Source organism: Pelophylax lessonae (assembly GCF_965119305.1).
Source record: "Pelophylax lessonae genome assembly, chromosome: 6".
NCBI classification, from domain to species: Eukaryota; Metazoa; Chordata; class Amphibia; order Anura; family Ranidae; genus Pelophylax; species Pelophylax lessonae.
This window is the reverse complement of record NC_138773.1, coordinates 115,949,468-115,966,227: the sequence shown is the minus strand read 5'-3', so window position 1 is coordinate 115,966,227 and position 16,760 is coordinate 115,949,468. Positions and strand designations below refer to the sequence as shown.

Here is a 16,760-nt window from a genome sequence, read left to right as displayed (position 1 = left end):
CAGCCAGCTGCAATCTCCATATGCTATGGCCAAAATCTTCCTTTCACTGCTGTTGCTTACATAGGTCAATTTCCATAAACTTCTTTAGGGCCAAATCCCAAGTGTCTGCTGTATTAGGAGACCCCACAGAAGTCTAGAAGGTTGACTGCAAAATGGAAGGATTTCAGAAAGCAGCATGTGTTGAATTCAGTTAAAGAGTTTCAGCCAGCTTTAAAAAAATAAAAGTCAGCCGCTACAAAAGGGTAGCTGCTGTAAAAAAAAAACCAAAAACACCAAAAAAAACAGCCATTCACCTGTCCCGCGGTCCAGCGATGCACTCAGCCCAGTCATCTTCATTCTCTGTCCTCCCTCGGCAGTGCCGGCGTTTTCACTATGGGCACCCGGCTGTGACCATTGACAATGCACGAGTCTTGCTGTGCATTGTCAATGGTGGATGCAGTCTTCTGGAACCTGTCATTGTCCCAGAAGACTGCAGGGGAAGGGAGGAAGGAGAACTTCCATTGCTGAGCAATCAGAAGTGGGAAGCAGGTACTTGTCAAAATCGGGTACCTGCCCCCCTGCTCCTGAAAAGTACCAATTGTGCAAGAGATGTGGGGGACGATTCCTTAAAGCGAAACTTCCCCTTTTGGGTGGAGTTCCACTTTAAGTATGCAATGCATCTGGGGTGGGGGAAATAGCTCTCCTATAATCTGCCGCTACAAATGTGAAGAATAACCTCTTTATTATACACCTAAATAGAACCATACAGTAACTGGTACAGAAAGGCACAGTAAGGCAATGCATAGAGGAAAAAGTAGAAATGTATCTAACAAACAATAAAGACAACTTTACCTCTGCAATCAGTCATTAGAAATCAACAGTTAAAATCTAACTATAATACTGCTACTTATTTTTTATTCACCTAATATGCTTCAGGATTGTACTGTTTAGTAGGCCCAAAACATGTAGTATTTTGCACTATAAATTTGAAATGTAAGGTTAGCTTTGATAAACACACCTTTATAAATTAACAGAAAATTTTTTTTTTTTTAAAGAAAAAGCACCCTTACCATTGAGATATACTACACATAACATTCTTGTAGACTACACATTTATGTATGTTGACAGCAGTATTTACAATATGTTAACCTATAATCATTTCTTTACTAGTCGGCATTAAAAAAAGAATGAAAAACACAATGCTCTACATAAATCTGCTTTTGTAAACATTAACATTTTGGATTGGTTTACTTGCAGTTTTGTGTTCCTTTGTTTGGACTACTACCAAATCCACCCATGACAGATTACTCTGATCATTGTGACACCATGGTGACATATCTTGCCCTGTTTTACGCTGAGCAGTGCAGTCTACATAGAAAAGGATGGGTTGACATCACAGCTTCGCATGAAGTGGAGTTTGGTATATCACAACTGCATTAGTGAGCAAAGATTTGATTTTATTTTGTTTAAGTGAATTCTTAAAAATCATGCTAAACAATACTGTTATTACCTTAATTCACGCAGAAACCCTTTTCTCTGCACCTAGAGGAATCCAGGAAATCTATTACTAGGGGTTTATCTTGTACAACTGAGCTAAGCCCTGCCACACTATCCAATGCCAATGTGCCAGTAGCCAATGAGCGCTCTCTCTCTACCTTACACTGTTCATACACGGGGCAATTTTGTAGTCGTTTTAACCCGTTTTTGAATGTATAAAATGACTGAACAGGACAGGGCATGCTACCACCAACAGTTTATATAAAAGGGATGTTTTGTAGGTTGCCTAGACCAACTGATTTGTTTTGCTAATGGGTACTGGTTTAAAGTTCTTCAAATTGGCAACAAATTGTTAATGTGTATGACTAACGTTAGTATTCCTGCCTTATTATTGCAGTACAAGTTAATAGAAACCCTGGAACCAGGAAAGCATGGACGTTGTCATTGTTGATCTCTGCTTCTGAAAATGCAAGCTGCTTAGCTGGCATGCCCCCTCGGCTTTGGAACTTTAAATCGAGAAACTAAAAACAACTTTGTAGACACAAATAGCTTTAATCTGACTTTCCTAATCTGCATATTTATTTATACTGGGTGCAAAATATTGAAGACAATGAGTTGGTATACCAATCAGCTAATATGCATTTTCAGGAAACCACAATGGCAGTCTACATATTTCTCTAGACATTGGAAGAATAAATGGAATATAAAATCTAAGTAGTGGCCATCTATAATAATGGTCTTTCATCCGAAATCCCCACTGTTTTAGCACTATACTAGTGGACTACCATTCACTGAATGCATTTAGCAATTGTTCAACTCTTTCAAGAGAAACTTGAGTCATCGGCAGTAAAGGAAAGTCTTCACTTTCCAAAACTGTTGATTTGCAGGCCTTTGTTGCATCAGTAACGATGCAAATACACCCGTTTACAAGTGGAAAAGTCCTTCAAGTGAATGTATAAGCAGAGGGAAACTATTCTCCAGTGCATGTCACAGTAATAAGTTAATTAAAAAGAGCAACATAACATTTAGTTTCAGCTACAAGAACAAAGCTGTCAAACGTTAATGCTGTGTGCTTCAGTCAGACGTCTGATAAGAAACATCTTGTCTCTGCTCTCCTAAAAAAAACATTAGAAAATACAAAATTACACAAACTGTAAATTAGTAACTTACTTTGTGTGATCTATTTACTTTTCTTAGAATAAAAAAAAAAAAAACAACTAATACTATATTAAAATGAAATTCCAGCAAAAAACTTTATTTGTTCTGTCTTTGATTAGAGACGGGGTGCATAGAAAAAAGGAGTTTTACTATCAAGTTTTTTTATTTTTTTTCATTTCAAGATACACCTTTGCTGAAAAGGTACAAATAAAGCATTAAAAGCAAAGGTCTGACAGTATTGAATCAGTCAATCTCAAGAGTCAGAGAGTAGGTTCCAAGTCCTTGCTCAGCATGTTGCAGTATAGTAGATAAAGAGCAAATCAACCTCACTAGATACTCGGAGCCCCACCCCAAGTACTTATATTAGCAATGCCAACAGAACATTCATGTACCATTTAGAGTTATATAGAGAACAAGAGATACCAGATGAGAGAAACATGATTAGAGGAAGTAAAAGACTTTAGAATTAGCTTCAATTAAGGTCAAATTTAGCATGTCCTTGTGTATTCTAGTAGTCCAAGAGGTCCAGTTTGCCTCATTGATACCCAAATTTAAATCAGCCACCCATGCCAAGTAATGGAGTCATTTAGTTGAAAAAAGTGAAAAACATCTGGTATAATACCAACATGTATGTCCCCACTCTGTACGTGTCTTGTGTGCATCTATTTTCAAAAACTGATCTCTCTGTAATGTCAACTATTTCTTTTTTTATAGAATTCAAGAAGTGCAAGATTTGGTGCATTCAGAAAGTTCCTGAGGGGGACATCTCAAGTGTTTGTGAGAAGTATTTTGGGTTTTTAACACTTCTATGGTCAAGAATGTGCCCTATATGGTACAGACCTTTGTCTAGTCCCCATATGAATTGTTAGAGTTGGAGACCTGTGGGGAATGCAAGCTTAGTAAAAAGTGGAGCTTCTGGGGTATGAGTGAGTGTAGATAATTTACAGGAGCTGTCTAATAGGGGGAAGTGAAGAGTGTGAGACATAAGATCATGTTGTGGTAGTTTCATTGTTCCAGTGATGGCCACATGAGGAGGTTTATCATGTGAAGTGTGCCTGCCAGTTATTCAATGCTTACTCAGTCTGGTTTATAAAGTGGGTGAAATTAGTTGGATCAGTGGAGTCAAGTGTGCTTTCTTGTATTACTTCTAAAAGTTTGGGACCCCCCAATCCGCCCATTATAGAATTTTTCCACCTTTAATGTGACCTATAAACTGTACATCAACAATATCAGTTGAACAAACTGGAATCTTTTAGGTGGAGGGAAGAAAAAAAACAAAAAACAAAATAATTTGGTTGCATAAGTGTGCACACCCTTAAACTAATACTTTGTTGAAGCACCTTTTGATTATTTTACAGTACTCAGTCTTTTTGGGTATGAGTCTTATAAGCATAGCATATCTTGACTTGGCAATATCTGCCCACTCATCTTTGCAAAAACACTCCAAATCTGTCAGATTGCAAGGGTATCTCCTTTGCACAGCCCTCTTTAGATCACCCCACAGATTTTCAATCGGATTCAGGTCTGGGCTCTGGATCTTAGATCTTTCTAAGCTCATCAATGTATACCCCATGCTTCGATTTATAGCGTGAAGAAAATAGTGTACTATACTTATTACTTTTTAGGAACCCATTTAAAAAAAAAAAAATTAAAAAACACATAACACTTTGTCTTAACACATTTAGTTTAAAAAATTTAGCGTGTAACACAGTATATTATTTATGTATAATATCTTTATTACCATGACCAGCTGTTCTTGCAGCTGCTCGACCACCTTCCTGTGGGCTCCAGCCAATGCAATAAAATAGAACATGACCAAACTGCAGAGAGAAAATCATGTCACTTTTAAATGGCACATAAAAAATATAAGCAGTTTAAGATAGGCAAGTAGTATCTTAAAGATCATGCATAGTCTTTTCAGTGTTTTTACATCAGTGGCATTACCAGGGGATTTCTTGGCTGTGCTATATCATCCCCCAAAATTTTAATAGCACCCCCTAGAATCCCCATCAACAGCAAGTGCAAGCCCAGCAACAATATTGATATATTTATAAAAAGTCACAGACTGACTTTTACGCTAGCAAGTAGCAATCATGCCAGACAAGGCAATCCTTTACCTGTGTTACAACCTGGCAGCCGCCGAAGACTAAAGTGTAGTTCCAGCACCTGCAGGGCTGAAGCAGGTTGTTTGGGCTCAGGGCTGTCCCCTGAGGATCAATATGCCAGCTCTAGAGTCCATAGCCATTATGCCTGGGCTGGTGCACACAAAGGAAGTGGAAGGAAGAGCTTGATACATGGGGAAAAAGGGAACTTCTAGGTAGTGGGTGTTTAGGTGAGTAAAACTACTGAACACAAATACTAGGGGTTAGTATTGTGCTGGGGGGTGCTTGACACTTGCTGGGGGTTATTGTGCCGAGTGTTACTGTCTGCCCTGACACGTACTCGGAATTACCATTGCTGGCCCTGACAGCATTTTTCTTCTCAAGCTCCTCAACATGTTGACATCAAAGATTTATTTTTATGCCCATTAACAGTTACTCTATAGAACAGATTTCCTTTGCTCATTAGGGACAAAAGATTCAGAGACAACTGAGTTCAAACTTTGATAGTGTTTTAGGAGTATGAATGTCTGTTCTCTACTGAAAAAAGCTTAACGGTTTTGTTTCACGCTAAAGGTTTTTTTTGCTTCAATCATGACTTCATGTACACAATGCTTAGGCCGATCTCTTTATACAGCTATCCAGTTTCTTTTTTTTTTTTTTTTAAAGTGTGCAGTTCCCACTGGTAATCCCAGTTTAAAAGCATTGACCAGTCCTGTTGAGGATGCACCAGTGTTTAAGGATCTCATTGACAAAAGTTTGACAACTCTTTCCAAATACTTGTTTTCTCTAGCAAGCCCCGCCATGGCTGTGATGTTAGGCTGCATTCACACTGCAGCACAGTAGCTTTTGCATAGCAGTGCTTCTAAAATGCACTATGCATTTAAAAAAATGCATTGTGCGTTTTAAATGCATTGCATTACAGCTCATATGTGTGAATAGCTGGTTGTTAACCACTCGCCAAGCGCGCTAAAGACAAATAACTGCTACAGCACAGCTGGCTGGTTCTGGGAGGTCATCATATGATGGCCTACCATTATCACGCTCTCCGTGGGGCGCGGGTGGCGTTTTGTGATCAGTGTCCGGAGGACACTGCTGATCCCAGATTGAGGTAAAGAGCCAATCAGCAGCTCTTTGCCACGTGATAAGCTGTGTCAAATCATAGCTGATCCCGGATGTAAAAATAAGCCAGTTATCAGCACTCCTTTCCTCATGCGAACAGCATGAGGAGAGGAGAAGAGTCGATAATTGGCTTCTCTAAAAGAGTCATGTACACTGATAATCAGGGCACAGATTATCAGTGCAGTCCCAGCAGTGCCGCCAATCAGTGTCCACCACTGCTGCCAGTGCCCACCAGTGCCTCCTCATCAGTGTAGCAAAAGTGCATCATGTTAAAGAGGTTAAAGGATAGGATAAAGATAAGGACCCGTTATTTGTAAAGATCGTGTCAAAAGCTCTACAATATGTAGAGGAGTTAGCGAATATCTATTTCCTGAATTAGCCACTGTATATCTGTAAATATATAGAGTAATCTGTGGCTGAAATGTTGGTCTGCAGAATAGCAATGAGCAAATGAATAGCAAAAGCCTTTGTTAAACATGCCTTTAAAGGATAAAAATCACTTTGAAACAAGTTTGGACTCCCTCATACTAGGGGCAAAAAGTACTCATCTGCCTCAGCAGATAAAGCCTAAAGCTGGCCATGAAAATTTCAGCTGGTTCCTGAGGAACCGACCTTAATTCACTTAGTGGGTGGTTTTGTTGGCCGCATTCCAGCCGACATCCCTTGATTGAAAAATTGAAGTAGTCAGCAGACATTTTTCAACCACAAATTAGCTGCATCCAATCAGATGTAGCTGCTGTTTGGGTATTCGAACTGTCGGCAGGTCCAGCTGTCAAAACAGGCACAGTTTTTTTTTTTCATTCAACCCGCAGGCTGAAAAAAAAAAAAAAAAAAAAAAGGCAGAAAAAACAAAAAACAAAACAAAGACAAAAAAACAAAAAGAAAACACTATTATTGTATGGGAAGCTTAAACCTCAAGCTGGGAGGATTTCACTTTTTTTCTCCTTACTCCCAGGTTTTATTTTCTAAGGCCAGACCAGATCCAGGAGCTCACTTCAACCACAAACCCTGGGTCTTAAATTTCTGACCTGACCAAACTGCTAGCAGACCACATGTGGGGTTTTCAGATCAACCAGATCTTCTATCCAAAGAAGTGGTGTGCCACACTGCTTCACAGTATGGCTGTTGAAGCTCAGGTTTTGAGAGACAGAGGTCTATCTGAATTAGTATTTCCCATGCTGTGAAGAGTTAGGAAGTCTACTATTGCATACGGAAGGCATACTTCATCTGGTACGAGGAAAGAATTTTATTCCTTTAGGAGAAATTCCATGGGGAGAATCCAGACCTTTCTGCAATCCCTGGAATAACATTTGATCCCGAGTAGCATCAGGGGACCAATGATAGCCTTCGTTATCTTATTCCAAAGACCACTAGCCTCTTATCCTTTGGTTAAAGACATTTATACAGGGTGTCTCATTAGCTCCTCCTGAGCAACCATGACCATGGGATTTGAAACTAGCTCTATCGGCACTTTAAAGACCACCGGGCAGGTATGTATACGTGCTAAATAGTGTAATTCTGTGTGTGTGATGTGTTGGATTGAAATGCTGTATTCATGTAATATGCTTTATTATTTTGTGTGTCTGTGCGAGCCATGCTGGGCCATAGTATTTTTTAACCAGAAAATATTTAATGAAATTCTAAAATGCAAAAACATACCATGACAACAGGAAAAATGGAACAGCAAAGGATTCAGATGAAATTACATAAATTAACTTTCTCAGGCCATCTGGAAAGGAATCTACAGTGGCGGGGATGATCTGCCATGATGTATTAAAGTTGATGAATGGGCCACATGCTTTGGAAGCTGGTATGCTGCAGATTAAGACAATTTTATATGAGCTATATTTCAAAGGTACAGATAAAAAAAACAAAAAAAAAAACAAAATTGATAACTTTTTTACCTTGCAATTCCAACGCCCACAGGGACGCAGGCAAGGACAAGGCCTATTAGCAGTATCACCTGGAAGAAGAAAGTAGACCTTGAGGCTCGGAAGGGCCTGGCAGCTGGCCTGCAATTCTCCATTAAAGTAATCTGAGGGGGGAGAAATAAAACTATAAGATATGGATGCTCAATCATAATAATCGGCCAACCTGATTTATAACAAATGTAGCTTTATGCTCTACTGCCCAAAGCCAAAAAAAAAAAAAAAAAAGTGCACACAATCAGCACAGTGATCTTCTAATAACTTGAATTTCATCACATTCATTTGGTATCTGAACACATACCATTTGACAGTGAGACATTTTTGCTACATATGATAAAGCAATGAAAATGTAAAATGGCCTAATCTGATAGATAATTGGGCCACATGTGGGCGATTTGTGCACGGGTGTGATGTATACACACAAATGCCCAAATGGATAAAATCGTAGGTTAAATGTATGAATAAACTTACTTTTTTTATGTAGAATATAATAAAGTACTTTAAAGTCGCTATAGCTGGAAGGAGCGGAGAATAGAAGGTTCCAATCCAGCAGATGGTCTGTCCATACACAATTTCAAGCACATTTGCTGGGATTTCGAACTCCTGCTGGCCCCACCACTGAGCTGGCTTGCATGAGCAATAAGTGACCAGCAACCTAAACATCAAAAAACACTGCTTAGATGTGAGTCAATTCAGCTCAGTCAACTCATGTCATGCTCCGCATACATTTACGGCATCTCTTTGTGCCATGATAAGCACATACATGACATATTTCAAGCATTTCTTGCACTTATTTTTTAGTGAAAACCCAAAATCCAGTATCTCAGAAAACTAGATAATATAAGATCAATTAAAAAAAAGGGTTTTTAATACAGAAAATGGGATTTTGACTTACCGTAAAATCCATTATTCTGATGTTCATTGACGGACACAGCTCCTGATCGTCTTAACCATTGGGTTCTACTGCTCCCTACAGGAGTAGGACACTAGGCAGAAAAAAAAGTATGGCTATGCCTATGGGCAGTCCCAGCGGGTATATATACTCCCTCACCCTGCTATAGGTACTCAGTTTTGTTACAAGCAGTGTCAGAAGAATTACAACTCCACCGGGGGGTGGGTGCTGTGTCCGTCAATGAACATCAGAGAAATGGATTTTACAGCAAGTCAAAAATCCCATTTTCTCTTTCGCTCATTGACGGACACAACTCCTGATATTCTTAACCATTGGGAAATCCCAAATCAGTGTTAAAACATGAAAGGTAGGAACAGCAATAAAAAAAAAAATACATTCCCAAGGCTAAACAGTAGCCAACCAGGCATCAGGAGCTCAACCAAAATTACTGGAGCCCACCTGAAAAAAATACACCCTCAAAGCGGATCAGGTCCTCTCAACAGCAGCCTGCAAAACCTTGCTGTCAAAAGAAGCATCCGCAGATGCCAACACATCCACTTTATAAAACTTTGTGAAAAGTGTGCACCGATGACCAGGTGGCCCGGCTTGCAAACCTAGGTCACTGATGCCTGATGACAGAAGGCCCAGGAGGCAATAAGCGCCCTGGTAGAGTGCGCCTTAACAGGGAAAGGAGGAACCTGATCCTTGATGGAATAGTCAAAAAAGCAGAGGAACTCCTAACGTGCCTTATAATGGAGAAGGCCCAGGGCCAAAAAAGGTCCAGTGTAAAAAGGCCCTCTTAGTCACAGATGTTAACATAGCGTCCATTGACAAAAAACATGACCAGAACCAAAGGAAGGAGAAAATGAGGTTCCCCCTGAAGGAGTCAACTATGGACACTAAAGAATCGTGAATAAACGTTATTAATTGAGCAAAAATTCAAACAGGTGACTCATGGTGTAGAACAGACCACAAAATAAAAAACATATATAATATAAAAACACAATGGGATTTGCTGCAGCAAAACATACATAAATAGGGTGCAGGTCTTGGGATATATGTAAATAGATGGGGGAATGGAACATTCACCAACGAATAACAAGTCCCAAGAACTACTTGCACTTAGTGTGTAGTTGGATATAACATGGATTGGATCCCACAGCTACACATGTTCAACCAAAATTGGTAGAATAAGGAGCAGGAGGAAAGGTGAAATGCCGGAAGTACTGGGGTTGTCCAGAGGGGGTGTCCTGGTACTCACAGTCCAAGTATGTAAATAATAAGGCAAAGGATTGGACAGTCCTGGGCATAGAGGTTGATTGCTCAGTTGAAAAAAGCTCAGAATACTCTGTATGATGAGAGTGGAATCACAATACCTCCTTGGTTGACACAGGCTGTTCCATTTGCCGACACAAAGTGGGAGATCCAAGTATGCAGGTAGATGGTGAGTGGCGGTGAATGTTGCCCAGCCGAACGCTTCCTCGCTGCCTCTTGGGCTCAAACGAGCGTATAGGGGAGGGGGCTGGTTTGCGGCCTGACGTCACCATGGACGTATGTTGAGGCTTACATTCTCAGCGGCTGTAGGGCATAGGGTCACCGGAATCCCAGATGATGCAGGCAGAATGACGCGGCGCTGATGCGTTTCACCAGCCAATCGCTGGTTTCCTCAGAGCTGAAGGAGTGGCTCGTCTTCTCTCTTATAAAGGCCCTTGATTGGTAGCACCTTTAGACAATTAAGACCCAAAGGTCTAGTAATAACGATTATTGGCCGCAAGATGTCCTCAGAGAGATTATGCCATTCACTTCCAGGCAGATCATTCAAGGCACCCGGAGGGAACAAGAACATTGTAAATAACCCTCCAATAGGATTTAAAATACAATATTATGCACATAAAAATATACAGGATAACTATAAGATTAACTAGAGGACAAAATAATAAACAAATAAATACAGTGACCACATCCCACTGCCACCCCATCGGTGGGGTACCCAAGGATGACAGATCCTCTCCTGGGGTCTCCAGGAACCCGCACTGTAGTCACCTACAGACACCCAGGGGTGGATAGTGGGGCTATTAAGCATATACCCAGTTTAACCAAAAATAGTAAAAAATAGCATAAATAGGATGATGAAAAAAAGAGAAAACATATATAGACCCAAAGAGAACCAGCTGAAATTTAGGAAGTTTAGGAAATAAACGCTATACACCATTTCAATCAGATCTATTGAAATAAAGTGTCAGGAGCCTATCCCAGTTGGTTAGAGGATACCCATGCCACTATTAAGGCAAAAAGGAAATACAGGTTAAGGGGTAGCTATATAATGCGGTGACAAGCACCATTTGTAAGTAGTTCATCCACGTCCTGTTTAACCACTGCAATGCAGTAGAGGGACAGGAAAAGGGAGGGGGGGGGGATGGGAGAGAATTTTGTGGTCTGTTCTACACCATGAGTCACCGGTTTGAATTTTTGCTCAATTAATAAAGTTTATTCACGATTCTTTAGCGTCCATAGTTGACTCCTTCAGGGGGAACCTCGTTTTCTCCTTACTTTGGTTCTTATCCTTGATGGAATAGGCCTGAATCACTGTCTGATCCATCAGGAAATGGTCACAGGGCCCATCTACAAGCACAAATAGGGAGTCTGACTTCCTGAAAGAGTCCGTAGCTGCCAGGTACACCACAATTGCCTGAACCACATCTAAGGCATGCAAGGCAATTTCCTTCTGATGTTTAGGTCTGGGACACAGGGAGGGCAACACAAGGTCTTCATTCAAATGAAAATGAGAGACAACCATTGGAAGGAACGATGGACAGGGACGAAGAACCACCTTGTCTGTGAATTACCAGGTAAGGTGAATGACAGGATAACGCCGCCAGTTCCAACACCCTGCGCAGAGGAGATAGCCACCAAAAAGGCCACTTCTGGGACAGCGTAAGCAGGGGAATCTCCCAAAGATTCTTAAAGGGAGGCTTCTGGAGGGCCAAAAGCACCAAATTGAGGTCCCAAGGCAGCAACGGAGACCACACTGGAGGAGCCAAATGTAGGACACCCTGAAGAAATGTACGCACCAGGGAGTGTGTGGCCAAATGTCATTGGAGAAAACTGCCAAAGCCAACACCTGGCCCTTGATGGTACTCAAGGCCAATTTCTGTTCAACCCCCCATTGAAAGAAGGTCAAGATCTGAGCCGAGAAGGAGCCAGGATGAACCCCAAGAGACTCACACCACACAATGTATGTCTTCCACGTATGATGGTAGATCTTCCTAGAAGTAGATTTCCTAGCTTTTAACAGCGTAGGAATCACGACTCAGATAAACCTCTATCCTTCAGCACCTGGCATTCAGCAGCCAAGCCGTCAACGCCAGTCGCACCAGATCAGCATACCAAGCCCAGCAAGCCAGTCCGGAGTGTATAAGATGACCGGAATCCCTATTGCCTCGATCCTGTGTAGAAGTCTTGGCAGAAGCTTGAGGGGAGGGAAGGTGTAAATCAGACGATACTGACCCCACCCCATGGACCCCTTCAAAATGGGGGGGCTGTCAGCCAGGAGAAATGCTGCGACGCGGGCCAAGACCCTGTTATATGCAACCTTGTGAGGCATTTAACTCGCAAGCCAGCCCCCATCCAGTGGGGCTATGTCATGGCCGACCTAGCGCGGAGCTGAGGTCTGCGCACGCTCGCTGGCCAGACTGGGGTGACCACTGGATATAGATTATCCAGCTAGTCGCCCAGTCCGGCAGTTGATTGTAGATCTCACAGAAAAAATCCAGGAGAAAAAAAAAAAAGATCTAAAAAGAAAGATTTGCCAGGACCAGAGATCCCAGCAAGGAACTAGGTCCTTACTCCTGACTAGGCAGAAAACAACAAAAAAAAAAAAATGGAGTACCTATAGCAGGGAGAGGGAGTATACCCCCTGGGACTGCCCATAGGCGTAGCCAGACTTTTCCTGCTTAGTGTCCTACTCCTGTAGGGGGTTAAGAATATCAGGAGCTGTCTGTCAATAAACGAAAGAGAAATGTTGCCTTACAAAAAAGTATGTCCCTGTACAGTATAGTATACACTAAAATACTTTGTCAGGGCTCCTTCTGCATGATTTACTGCATCAACGTGGCATGACATGGAGGCGATCAGCCTGTGGCACTGCTGTGGTGTTATGGAAGCCCAGGTTGCTTTGATAGTCTGTAGCTCGTCTGCATTGTTGAGTCTGGTGTTTCTCATCTTCCTCTTGACAATACCCCACAGATTCTCTATGGGGTTTAGGTCAGATGAGTTTGTTGGCCAATCAAGCACAGTGATACAGTGATCATTAAACCAGGTACTGGTACATTCTGCAGTGTGGGCTGGTGCCAAGTCCTGCTGGAAAATGAAATCAGCATCTCCATAAAGCTGGTCAGCAGAGAAAAGCATTGAGTGATTTTGAATTTCCTGGGTGAGGTCTGCACTGATTTTGGATAAAACACAGCGGACCACAACAGCAGATGACATGGCTCTCCAAAACATTACTGACTGTGGAAACGTCACACTGGACTTGATGCAATTTGGATTCTCTGCCTCTCCAATCTTCTTCCATACTCTGGGACCTTGATTTCCAAATGAATTGCAAAATTTACTTTCATTCGAAATAGGAATTTTGACCACTGAGCAACAGTCTAGCCCTTTTTCGATTTAGCCCAGGTGAGACGCTTCGGATGTTGTCTCTGGTTCAGGAGTGGCTTGACACAAGGAATGTGACAGTTGTAGCCCATGTCCTCGATACGTGTGTGTGTTGGCTCTTGAAGCACTGACACCAGCTGTAGTCCACTCCTTGTGAATCTCCCCCAAATATTTGAATAGCCTTTGCTTCACAATCCTCTCAAGGCTGCAGTTATCCCTGTTGGGTGTGCACCTTTTTCAACCACACTTTTTTCTTCCACTCAACTTTCTAAATGTACTTGGATACAGCACTGAACAGCCAGCTTCTTTAGCAGTGACCTTTTGTGGCTTACCCTCCTTGTAGAGGATGTCATTGACTGCCTTCCCCATGATTGTGTAACCTACAAAACCACACAGAGACTATTGAAAGGCTCAGGAAACCTTTAAATTTTTCATTTGCTGTGACATGGTGTCGAGTGTGACATCATGAATTTACAATATTGGGACTTTCACAAAATACTAATTTTCTGAGATACTAGATTTTGGGCTTTCACTAGCTGCAAGCCATAATCCTCAAAATTAAAAAAAAAAAAAGTGCTTGAAATATATCACTCCATTTGTAATTAATCTAATATAGGAGTTTCACTTTTTGAATTGAATTAACAAAATACATTAATTTGATATTATTTTCTGAGATGCAACTATAGGTCAATTCTAGGATTATTGCATAGATTCTGAAACATTCTGGAGGTATCAATACAGACAATTCTTAATGCTAGGATCCACATAACATTGATTAAATCCATACCCCCCCCTACAGTGTAGATGTTCAGGCCTCCAAGAGTTATGGCTTGTAAAAAGTATGAAGTAGGATTGGGTAAATTGTTGCTTGGCTGAATGTATCTCCAGTTTTGTTTTAAAACATTAGATAACAAGGGTGATTTTGCTGGTTAAAAAAAAAGGAAAACACAGCTTCCCATGTAGCTTTGCAAAGCTTTCTTTGTTCCTTTATTTGTGTGTTATTGCTTGATGTATTTTTTCAAGTACAATAAAAAGAAAAGAAAATGTCCAAAGGATACCAAATATTCCACCTTTGCCCTGTGGGGGAGGGAGGAACCTGCATCATCTCAAACAAGTCTTGGCTTTGTGGCACACAAAGGCCATGGCAGACAACAATGCCACACCCTGAACTTTAGTGGACGGTGCAATCCCCTTGCACGTAAAGAGAAGAATGTGGGGGGTGTCAGTGCAGACCGCCCCCCCCCCCCCCTCTCCTGAAAATGCTGACTGTCTTGCTAGTTCAATGAGATTTCTCTATCACTGAACCAAAACAGCATGCAGGTCAGAAAAAGTCAGAGGGAAACCATAGCTCAATCCGCATACCTATTCTGGGTCAGTGACTAATGAAGTTCTGAAGCCACTGGTTTAGCATTGCAGCCAGGCAGCTAGTATTTCCAGGACAGGTAATCATAATAAACTATGGACTTGCTCTGTGTTTAGTTCCCAGTTACCCAAAGGTAAGAAATCTGTTTTACAGCATTTTCTAACAAGAGTCAGTAAGCATATTCGTTTGTTCCATCACATTATATAGCAAGTTTAGGGCATATTTATTTACCCATACAATACAGTGAACTTACTTTCTTGGAAATTCTACCAATATCGTCACTGCCACTATTATTAAGAAGTCAAAAATCATGAGCTTGTACATTTCTTGTCCAACTCGAGATTCCCAGCACTGACAAATTAAATATAGAAAAATCAAAACAGAAATAGAAAAAAAATGTTTTTAATTATTAAGAAGCAATACTTGCTGCATATATACAGATACATTATTATTTAGCTGAACAGTAATGTGTAGTGATCCAAATAATCAAGAAAATACTAAAGAGACACTGTTATCAAATTAAACATTGGTTGATGTAAAGAATCCTCTTATAAGCCCTCATTCACATTGAACGCGGGTTTGTAATTGTGCAAGTTTAGCTGAACACGCACGATTTCAAACCCAAATTTCATTGCCGAAAAGTTGGCATCGCATCAATCGGAACAGTGCCGTCGCCACCAATAGGCTGCGTTTTGGCATGTGATTTGACATGTCAAAGCGCATGTCAAATTGCGCCGATGTGAACAGGAGCTAAACCCCTTTAATTAAATCCTTCTAAATAATTGTTCTATTACAGTCACCTGCCTTGAGAAAAAAAACAAAACAAAAAAAACAACAAGGGGCTACAGTTGCTGGCCTTCTACTGAAAAAATAAAAAAAACATTTGCCTGGCTGTGTCTAGCCTAGTTCTAGATGACAAGCCAAGAATTAGTAAACATCAAATCAAAAATTAATGTCGGAATTCCTGATGTCTGTACTTATTCATGGTCTATAACGAAGAAAGGCATAGAAATTATAGCCAGCCGGCATTCCAGATGTAGAGATCAGAACTGGCAGCCTACGTGTTATTGTCAAGAAAGATTTTGTCTTGGCAAAAAATATGCCCATTTGTCAAGGTTTTATTTCCTTAAGAAAGCTTCAAGTACAAAAAAATTATCAGCTGATCTCCTAACTTCCTATTTGAGCTGCCAACTCGGCCCCTCTACTACACCAAAATTGAAGGAAAAACACCTCCCCCTATTCTCATCTCTTAAGAAAAATGGATTTTTGTAAAATCTTACCGTAAAATCATTTTCTCTTAGCTCATTGACAGACGTAGTCCTCGGTGATACAGCACCTTCGGGTTATGTTGCCTCCACAGGAGCAGGACTAGACAGGAAATTAAAATGCTCTGGCCACACCCTAGGGGCAGTCCCAGAGGGTATATCCTCTCTCTCTCTGCCTCAGCAAATCAGTTATGTCAAAAAGCAGTCTTTAGAGATTTTAACCCAACCCAACTCAAAAACAGAGGGGCGGGGACTACGTCTGTCAATGAGCTAAGAGAAAAGGATTTTACGGTAAGATTTTACAAAAATCCATTTTTCTCTATCGCTCATTGACAGACGTAGTCCTCGGTGATACAGCACCTTCGGGACGTCCCAGAGCAGTATCACAAATGAGGGGTGGGAAAATGGAAATCAAATCCCAATCTAGAAGGCCCATCCGGTGCCAACTAGAAGTTTACAATGCTCATCCTTAATGATGAGACTCAACAAAAAAGAAATTTTTCAAACAGAAAAAAACCCTCGAGGTAGACCACCGGTCTCCTCAAATTGCGGCCTGCAAAACCTTGCGGCCACATGAGGCATCCGCCGATGCCGTCACATCAATTTTATAGAATTTTGTAAAGGTATGTACCAACGACCAGGTGGCCGCCTTACATACCTGGACCACTGACGCCTGATAGCGAAAGGCCCAGGAAGTACTGAGCGCTCGAGTGGAGTGCGCCCTAACAGGGAACGGAGGACTCTGACCCTTAATAGAATAAGCCTGTACCACCGTCTGTCTAATCCATTTGGCAATGGTCG

General features: G+C 41.2%; 1 protein-coding gene across 1 annotated transcript in view; it reads right to left on the bottom strand.

Moving 5' to 3' along the window:
* Window positions 1–2,456: 2,456 nt before the first annotated feature.
* Window positions 2,457–16,760, bottom strand: part of TMC7 (transmembrane channel like 7) — a 119,437-nt gene continuing 105,133 nt past the window's right edge. Inside the window, exons 11-16 of the mRNA XM_082260567.1 lie at window positions 14,948–15,045; window positions 8,255–8,438; window positions 7,760–7,890; window positions 7,515–7,670; window positions 4,376–4,454; window positions 2,457–2,591 (exon numbers count right to left, since the gene is read on the bottom strand). Of these exons, the coding sequence (XP_082116693.1) occupies window positions 2,529–2,591; window positions 4,376–4,454; window positions 7,515–7,670; window positions 7,760–7,890; window positions 8,255–8,438; window positions 14,948–15,045 (711 nt within the window). The 3' untranslated portion in view covers window positions 2,457–2,528. The remainder of the gene's footprint in view (window positions 2,592–4,375; window positions 4,455–7,514; window positions 7,671–7,759; window positions 7,891–8,254; window positions 8,439–14,947; window positions 15,046–16,760) is intronic.